Source organism: Rhinolophus ferrumequinum, unplaced genomic scaffold, assembly GCF_004115265.2.
Source record: "Rhinolophus ferrumequinum isolate MPI-CBG mRhiFer1 unplaced genomic scaffold, mRhiFer1_v1.p scaffold_56_arrow_ctg1, whole genome shotgun sequence".
Classification (NCBI taxonomy): Eukaryota; Metazoa; Chordata; class Mammalia; order Chiroptera; family Rhinolophidae; genus Rhinolophus; species Rhinolophus ferrumequinum.
Window position 1 is genome coordinate 132,330 of NW_022680421.1, and position 9,484 is coordinate 141,813.

Genomic DNA, 9,484 nt, shown 5'->3' on the forward strand with positions numbered 1-9,484 from the left:
ACACATTTGTATGACGGCTTGTGTTTGAATGTATTTCTTTTTCTAAAACCTGTGTGTGTGTGAGTTTGAGCGTGTGAGTTTTCTGTGCTTGTGTGTGAGTGTCTCTGTGTGTGTGTGTGAGTGTGTGTGTCTGTGAGCCTGTGTGAGTGTCAGTGCACGTGTGTGAGTCCGTGTGTGTGTGTGTGTGTGTGTGTGTGCTGATCAAGTAGCGTGAGAACAGCATGAAACCTGATCACTATTTATGTGAGCAGACACACTAGGGGGCACATTTTGTTGTGTATTGAAGAGCTCAACATGACATTTTACTTAAAGTTGTCAAGAGCTCATCTGCTCCTTTCTAGAAGAGCCTTCAGGATGTTTTTTTTTCAAGAAGTAAAGAAAGGACACACAGGAACTTGTTGAAGGAGTGGTTCCAAGTCACTGCGATATGTCATCTGAAAACAATGTCCCTTCTTCACTTGTCTCCAGTGAGAGTATGAGAAAACAGAGCCACAAAGAAGAAGTAAGTGTTCTTCCTGGGGGCAGCTGAGAGCTTTGAGAGGAAATCGCTGCTCCCAACAAGGAGCCCCTTCCCCACCCAGGAGAACACCTGTTCTCTGTGGGTCTGGAGCGCCCCCTGGTGTCCCGAGCGCCCCCTGGTGTCCTGAGCGCCCCCTGGTGTCCTGAGCGCCCCCTGGTGTCCTCACCAACCCCTGCAGCCCAGCCCCCCCTGTTCCTTGCAGGGAGGTTTGTGTCTGGGCTCACACTGACTTCCCCTCACTGTGTCCCTCGCACAGTAATACACGGCCGTGTCGTCGGCTCTCAGGCTGGTCATTTGCAGATACAGCGTGTTCTTGTTGTTGTCTCTGGAGATGGTGAATCGGCCCTTCACGGAGTCGGCGTAGTTTATGTAACCACCATTATAACTGATGTATGAGACCCACTCCAGGCCCTTCCCTGGAGCCTGGCAGACCCAGTTCATGCCATAGTCACTGAAGGTGAAACCTGAGGCTGCACAGGAGAGGCGCAGAGACCCCCCAGGCTGCACCAAGCCTCCCCCAGACTCCACCAGCTGCACCTCACACTGGACACCTGCAAACACAGAGACATCCTGGTCAGAAACTGTCACACATCCACTGTTTCTCGCACTCATATTCTCTCACATATTCAGAGTCTCCTGTTCTCCATAAATTACCTCTTAAAACAGCCACAAGGAAAACCCAGCTGAGCCCAAACTCCATAGTGTGTCGTCTGTGCTCTGTCCTGATCACGGAATGGGGACACCTGGGGATCCCGGGGCTGGGGCTCCTGTCCCACAGCTGCAGGTCAGGGCTGGGCTGGTTTTCATCAGCACAGGGGCCCCTATTTGCATGTCCTCCTTCCATATAGGGAGCTCTGGGCTTGGACACCTACACAAGGGCGGGGCCTCATGCAGGCGTGAGTGTCCTGGTTAGTTGGTGGCCACGTGAGAGTTCAGGAAAACATGATTTCTTATACGTGATGGTGCTGGAGCGAGTGCTCAGCACCCATGACCTCATTTCATTTGTGTGTGAGCACCCAGAGCAAGTGACCGAGGTATCAATCCCACCTGCATGTTGCAGAGGTAAAGCTGCACACGGCAGCCTGAGGAGCCGTGTGATGTGTCCAAGGGCACATATCAGCTGAGAGGGAGCCCCAGTATCCTCCCCATGGACCCCACTGCTCCCTCATCCCACTCAAGGGCAGGGATGGACATGCCAGGTGAGGTTCCAGAACTTCTTTCCTGTAATAAAAACACATGTGATATTCTGCATTGTAGTATTTACCTAAGAATGCAGCTGTGTTTTCATGAGTATTACATTTTGCATGTTATTGTCTGTCTGTCTTTACTTACCAGTTGTCCCTTTATTTCCTTGTAGTAGCTTTAATGATGCATATTTCACCACAGTAAATGGCACAGATCAGGAGGATGCAGGTCTTACCTGAATCTATAGAAATTTTATTGGACCGGGAAGCAAGGAGCACGAGTAGGAACAGCCCCACCCATTGTCCTCTCGCTGGGTCATTCTCAGTGTCCCACCTGAGGGACTTGTGGTGATGCCCAGCTCAGGTGGGCTTCTCGTGCAGGAGACTAGCAGGCAGGGAAAGAGCAACCATGGCAGGGACAAGGGACCCTGTCAGTAGTGTGGGGCTGTGACTTCACAGTGGGGGAACGAAGACGTTTAACTCTTAGTGAATCTACGAGGGTATATTTGGAACTGCTCAGTTTTGATGACATGTGGACAAGTGCCAATATCAATATATAATTGAGTGAATGATACTAAATCTACTGGTGTGTGGACATAGCAGGGGGAAGATGTAAGTGTATGTTGTCAGCCACATTGTGTCTAGTGAAATGTTCACATGCATGTTCCTCAAAGCAGAAAACTAAAATAACCCCAAATTCTTCTGTGACACCTACTGACTGACAGTCCACCAGAATCCCCAGTCTGTCAATATTATAAATTAGATCCCTGATTGTATTTCAAAGTCGATGTCAATTCTGACAACGGCCTGGTGTGTCCTCCCCAGCCTGCAGCATCCCCACACCACGTCACTGCCCTGTGCAAACAGCCCACTGGGTCTCCACCAGGAGACTGAGGAGGAGGACACCTGCCCTCACCTGCCATCACCGTCAGTCCCAGACCTCAGTGTTTGCCTTGAATCATGGAAACTCATTTTAAATTTGAATTTATTGCACATTATGTTTGGTAAATTCTCCCAATAGAAAAGGATATTTACAGACATTCAGCAGTACTTGCACAAACCTTGTTTTAAAATATTTTCTTTTATATGAACAGGTAGGAAGCCCCAGGCCCTCCGAGGAAGCCCCTCCCCTTCCCACTTCCCAACTACTCTGGGGCTGCAGCTCTTATTTGGTGGGTCCTGAGCGCCCCCTGCAGCCCAGTTTGCATCCTGCAAGGGAGGGTCCTTTCAGGGCTCACAGGGCATGACCTCTAGCGTCTCTAGTCCAGGGTTACATGTCTGTGCCCTGACTCACCATGCTCCCTCAGGGACACCATAAGCTTTCACATCGTACTGGGAAACCGTGCTTTGGCGTCACTAAACCCTATGACACTGTACATTGTCCCCATGCAAGGTCTTTATGAAACCACCAGGGAGCCCCTTCACCCTAGGCCTGGAAGATGCAACAACACAGTCGTGAGTCCACAAGCTCAGGGGGCTTTGGGGGCCTCTCATCTCCTTTAGGTTCCTCTGGTTTAAGGTCACGTCTGACTGTATCTGCAGGTGTAGACTCACGGAGCTGAAAGCCTGCTCCACATCTGGTCTTCAGTGGCTCACACACTCACACTCACACTCACACACACACTCACACAAACACTCACACACACTCACACACACACACAATTAATTTCGTGCTAGCAACTCCAAATCTGCCTTTCATCTCTGTAGCTCACAATAGGCCTGGGTGTGTGATCAGCTTTGACAAACAGAACAAAAGCAAACATGACTGATACTGAGGGGACCTGGATTGATCCCTGTTGAAATAGTCTTCAGGGAACCAGGGTCTGCTGGCACCTGTCACCTTTCCATTCTTGGATAGAGTGAGCATTATAGGAGCTTAATGAACGATCGGATGCCATGAAGTGCTAAGTGCACAGCTACCTACTGTGCGTGAGGCGTGTCGCCAGCAGGTAAGAGGTGTGACCTCCCCTGACCAGCAGGCCTTGTTGTCCATTTGTACCCAGGACCAGGTGTCAGTCAGGGCTTTAGAAGAAAACACAGGGTCAGCTCCCTGGGAAGCACCTACGCGGGGCTGCTGACCACCTGCACTGCCGTCCACGGAACAGGGAAGGCCTCCTGCATCCATGCAGCCCACTCTAAACAGACCCAGGGCATCACCCCAAGGCCACTGGAAGCTGTCCCTGCAGGTGACCTGAAACCTGGCACCTCCAGGGCCACTGGCCAGGCCCCAGAGCAGATGGCACCATGATGTGACAGCTTTCCCCAGGTCATAGGTTAGGAGACTTGGCTTTCACTTCTTCCTTAAAATAACCGTCATGGACACTCTGTGAAAATGTAGGAAACAGTTCTCTCATGAGTTAACACCTCTCACACTATTATTTACTCTAAAGCTGCCTGGGGAGTGCTGCTCTCTTTCTATCCACCTTCCCTCTCTGTGTTTCTACTATGACTCCTTTTCAACCTGTGTCCTGCTGTTATTCACTGTCTTTTTCAACAGGTTGTGCAGACACTAAACGCCCTCTTATGCCAGTTTACCAAACGCTGGTGATATTAACTAACCAATGTGATGGCTGCTTATGACGACACCTCAATAGTGCAAAAGCACCAGGCGGTGTTCCTGCCGATGTGAACACCTGGTGGACTGGGGACATGCCTGTGACAGACAGGGTGTGGAGTCCATGACAACACAGACATCACTCGGCCTCTTCCGCTGCTGAGTCAATCAGGCCCAGGGTGTTCTACACAAGCTCAAGGACTGTACTTACCTGGAGGGAGACACAGGAGAAAAATGTCCCCTGAGCACTGGAAGCAGATATGACACTGGACGTTCCTGGTGACATATCAGGACACTATTGCCATCAAATTCTGTGGTCTGAGTCCACACGTTCAAACCTCCCAAGGAGACTAAGTGAATATCTTCTGGGCCCAGGTTCCTGCCAGCTGACCAGGTGTTTGGTGGTTCACCCACCTCCCCAGTGGGATTCGGTTATTGCAGCTGCTCCCCAGTCAGCTGCCTGTTACCATGTACTGTGTGTGTGTGTGTTTGTGTGTGTGCACCAAACGTGGACTGACTTGGCCAGACGGCAAGACCAAGCTTTACAGCTACCGCAGACCGATGACAGGCTGTCTACAGCAGCTATTTCATACCCATTCTGCTCTCACACACTGACACAGCACGTGGAGGCTGGAGACACTGACATGACTCATGAAATACTTCAGATCCTGAGAACTACAGATTCCACCGTGACCCTGTCTGTGAGGCAAGGTCGTTTACTTTTGTGTGTGTGATTAAAGTATTAAAGGGATCCCACCAAAATGGTCAGGACGACGTGGACTCGGCTATGTGGCTCCTTCTGTCCCTACATACACCACACTGAAAGCAGACACATTACACATTTAGGCCCCTGTGTTCATATGTTGTGCCCCCTACACCTGCCATATGAGAATGGTAGGAAGTCCACCTGTGTATCCCAAGTCCAAGTTCTTTTCAACATTGAGGGTCTGATTCCCACACTTTGGAGTCTGTGAATTGGGAGAAGTGACCTTAAGTCTGTCCAGGGCAATGGAACGAGAGCTCCCCACCACTGTGCAAACTGCAGGGCGTGAACCCCTGAGTGTCTGTGGTGCCTCAGGTACACTGACCACCCAGGAGGAGGAGCCTGTGTCGTCACTGATGAAAATGCTGCTTTTCTGTAAAATGAACGGGACACACGGAATCTCACTCAATCTGTTAAAAGGATCGTTCACACTTTCCATCAGATCAATGATGCAGAGGTGTCACTGGACAGGCCTGTCCCCAGAGATGGGGACTGGTCTGATTGGTTTGCGGACAGAGCTGCAAAGTGTCCTTTCCTGTTTGTCATCCTCGTTCTGTCTCCTTTGAGGCTGACCAGCAGCCACAAATCAACGAAAAGCCCGAAAGGGGGAGTGGGAATGAACAAAGACACTCACACAAATGTTGATGATGCGATCGATCGGTCTCCAGTGATGCTGAAGCACCGGCTTTATTCACCTTCACTACTTATATACCCTAAGAGTATGTGCACAACTACTAGTCAGCAAACAGTGGAATGCATTACATCATTGAACGTAAATTTTTAACTTTAACATAGACACTACAAATCACTAAAAGCTCCCCAAAGCAATTATCCCATAACATAGCCTATCAATTATCCTGATAGCCATCAGTGATCTGTTTCCGAGAAACTGGCCATTCTCACCACATTCCTCAGCAACTTGTAAACATCCACCAGTCGCAGGCAAAGATAACAACTGAGCCAGTTTGCAAGGCTTCAGAATAACAGGAAATTATGGCTCCCCACACTCCTTCTCTCCTTTGCAGATGTCTTAGCGCTCAGCTTCCCACCCGTTGTCTCTCTCCACAGCCAGGAGTCCAGCTCTCACTACACGAGACTTCCTGGGACGTTCAGAGGATAAAACTGTTGGGGCCCAGGGCAGGCTCCCCAGGATAGCCCACAATGGGGTATAACTATTTACAATGAGTGATTTGAAAACCAGCCAGAGGAAGAAGGGCACGTGGACCCTCCATTTTGTCCTCCAATGAAGGAAATTAATCTCCCCTGTGTAAGAGGCTGTCCTTGCTCCAAGGGGGTTCCTATGATATCAAGGTCTTGAACCCAGGAACTAGAAGACATTTTGAAAATGTGATACATTACGAATCTTAGGATGGAGAGACTAAGATTCGTAAAGTATCACATTTTCAAAATTTGGACTGTCCATCTCCAGTGCATGGACAGTGAAGCCCTCACACCACACTTGGAACAACAAGGTGGGGGAGATTCTGCTCCAGGGACAAAAGCCACACAGGGACGGATGGGAAATCTAGGGACCTGCCATGAGCCCCAAATGCAAGGGATGCAGCTCTGATGGTGGAAAGAGCCCCTGCAGCCTCTGGGAGGCACACAGCCCTGGGGACACTGTGATTTAGACCCAGTTTAGCTCATTTTCTGAACAGTAAGAGGATAAGTCTGCCTTTCAAACCCATGTTGTGATGTTTTGGGACAGTTTCCAGAGACACCAAAGAGCAGGTCCTACACGTACACTCATGACTGTGGATGCCTGCGTTCTCATGACTACCAGGGGCGGGGACATATCTCAGGGCTTCTGTGTTCTCTGTCCTCCATTCTGCTTCCTGCCGTGACCCTTAGACTGTGATGGAGTTTATCTTCTCTGACCACAGAGCGGGAGCCGCCTGCGACTCCTCCAAGCAGAAGATTCTGGAATCTTTTGAGGACTCAGTTCAGGGATGTCATGTTCCAATCCACCATCGTCGTCATATATACACAATGAAAATAAGTAAACACTACAGAAAGTTTAATTATTTTCTCTCCTCCTAGCAGTTGGTTTGCCAATGCAGAACTGAAAATATTCCAAAAGTAATTTACGAAAGCAGTCCCTTTGTCTCTCTATCCATAACCCTAAGTTAAAGAAAGGCTGTGCCCAGCTGTCCCTGTCGTCTCCTCAGCCCTGCACAGCTGCCCTCTCCTCAGGGTTTCTGACACTCTCAGGATGTGGGTCGTCTCACTGTGTCCTTCGCACAGTAATACACAGCCGTGTCCTCAGACTTCAGGCTGTTTATCTGCAGATAGGCCGTGCTGACAGAGGTGTCCATGGAGAACACAAATCTATCTGAGAATCCTTGGGCGTATGTTGGGTTTCCTGTATTTGTGTTGATCCATCCAATATACTGAAGCCCTTGTCCTGGGGCCTGTCGCACCCAGTGCATAGCATAGCTGGTGAAGGTGTATCCGGAAGCCTTGCAGGACACCTTCACGGAGGCCCCAGGCTTCCTCACCTCAGCCCCAGGCTGCACCAGCTGGACCTCGGAGTGGACACCTGTGGGAGGAGACAGGAGTGGATGGATCCCCCGTGACTGGCCCAGGTCCCCTCATCAGCCAGGGACTGGGGAGCCCCTTACCTGTCGCCACTGCCACCAGGAAGAGGACTGTCCATCTCCAGTCCATGGTGAGGGCTGTGCTGTCAGGACGTCTGTAGGGGAGCGTGTGGCTGTGGGGCGATGGTCTCAGGGCCCAGACATGTCCGTATTTAACCCCGCCCACCTCGGCTCATTTGCATATTCATGAGCAGAGGGTTTCATAGCTGAAGACTTGGTCCCCGTGAGAGAAGATCGATGACGCAGGACCATGATCAGTGGGCGTCTGAGGGTCCAAGTCCTAATCCCTATGGGGGGATATCTGTCACCTCTGGTCCCTGAATGTGTGCAGACAGAGCTCCTCCCACTGAGAAATAAGCCCCCCCAGGACGTGATTCTCACTCAGAACCCCCTTTTGAATGACACGGAGACCATCTGAGCCTGTTCTGGGCTTTGATCTGAATGTCTCAATCCGGGGGTCAGTCTGTGTCCCCAGTTTTAAAAATTTCAAGTTAGTAAAGCGATCCTTGCCATTCACATTTTTGCTGTAAGACCTTTTGTAGTCATGAAAACCCCAATTTAAATTTGATTTTATTACCCCTCGTGTTTTGTAAATTCTCCCAGTACAGTAGGATATTTACTGACACTTCAGCAGTCCTTGCCCAAATCTTGTTTTAGATGTTTTTATAAAGAGGAAGGAAGCCCCAGGCCCTCAGAGGAGCCCCCTTCCTTTCCCCTCAACACCTGCTCCTGGGGCTGCAGCCCCTGCTGGTGGGTCCTGAGCGCCCCCTGCTGCCCAGTCTGCACCCTGCAGGGTGGGTCCGCTCTGGGCTCATAGGGCGTGACCTCTAGCGTCTCTAGTCCAGTGTTAAGTGTCTGTGCCTGACCTCACAATGCTCCCTCGGGGACGCCATAAGCTTTGAGATCATCTCTGGAAATAGTGAATGGCCTCACTAAACCCCAATGAAACTGCAGGGAGACCTTGAACAAAGGTTCTATAAAACCCCCCAGGGAGACCTTTCCCTGAGGCCAGCAGATCACTGACACAGTCCTGAGTCCAGAAACTAAGGGGCTTTGGGGGCCTCTTACGTCCTTTAAATTCCTCTGGCTGAAGGTGACTTCTGAGAATCCCACATCATCTCACAGCCCACTCTACCTCTGCTCGTGAATAAATTAGACACACACAGAGAGTGGAAAATTTTAGCAGTAATGAACCCCTAATTGTCCTTTCCCCCTGTGCCTAGTCCATGGGCCGTCCCCCAATCTGACTCTAGGCCTGGGTGTGTGACTTCTCTTGTCAATAGAACCCCAGGAAATGTGACACACGCACAGACTCGGGAAGAACCTACACCGTGGCTCTGATTTTTCTCACAGCCCATGGGCCCTATGCAGAGGACCCATGAGATGGACCGACCTTGTCCCTCAGATTGTCAGATACGAGGCCCAATCACACTATTGCTCCCTCACCGCACCTGCAGTGGGCGTCCCTTGGAGAACCCATGTCTGCGGGAGGGGAGGTACCTGAGAAGTTAGCGTAGGAGGAGGCAGCACCGTTGTCAGCTGACTCAGGTGAGGCTCCTCCTGTGTGTGTGTGACGTTCTGTATCCTTAGGATTAAACAGCTGTGAGGTGGTCCCCTGGGTCTTGCTGTGACTTCCTCAAGGGCTCTCCCTTGGTCAGCTCACTTCCCTGTGACCCCTCCCTTCCCGCCTGCAGCACCCACAGTCTCTTCCTGATTCTGTTACTGTGGGGAGAGAGCCCCAAAAAGCAGTTTCCAGGCTCTCAGCCTCACATAGGAAGGTGCTGGCTCAGGTAGTAAATGGCCATCGACTGTGATCAAATGGCCATCAGCTGTGGCTAGTTGGCCGTCAGCTGTACCAGTGAGCCA

At 50.7% G+C, this 9,484-nt stretch overlaps 2 gene segments (V, D, J or C); both read right to left on the reverse strand.

Annotated features, from left to right (window-relative positions):
• Nucleotides 1-682: 682 nt before the first annotated feature.
• LOC117020016 (immunoglobulin heavy variable 3-11-like) lies at nucleotides 683-1,287 on the reverse strand. The segment is given in 2 exon segments: nucleotides 683-1,071; nucleotides 1,175-1,287. Coding segments are annotated over 2 exon segments (435 nt in total).
• Nucleotides 1,288-7,228: 5,941 nt separating this feature from the next.
• LOC117020017 (immunoglobulin heavy variable 7-4-1-like) lies at nucleotides 7,229-7,745 on the reverse strand. The segment is given in 2 exon segments: nucleotides 7,229-7,560; nucleotides 7,643-7,745. Coding segments are annotated over 2 exon segments (378 nt in total).
• Between the last annotated feature and the right edge of the window lie 1,739 nt (nucleotides 7,746-9,484).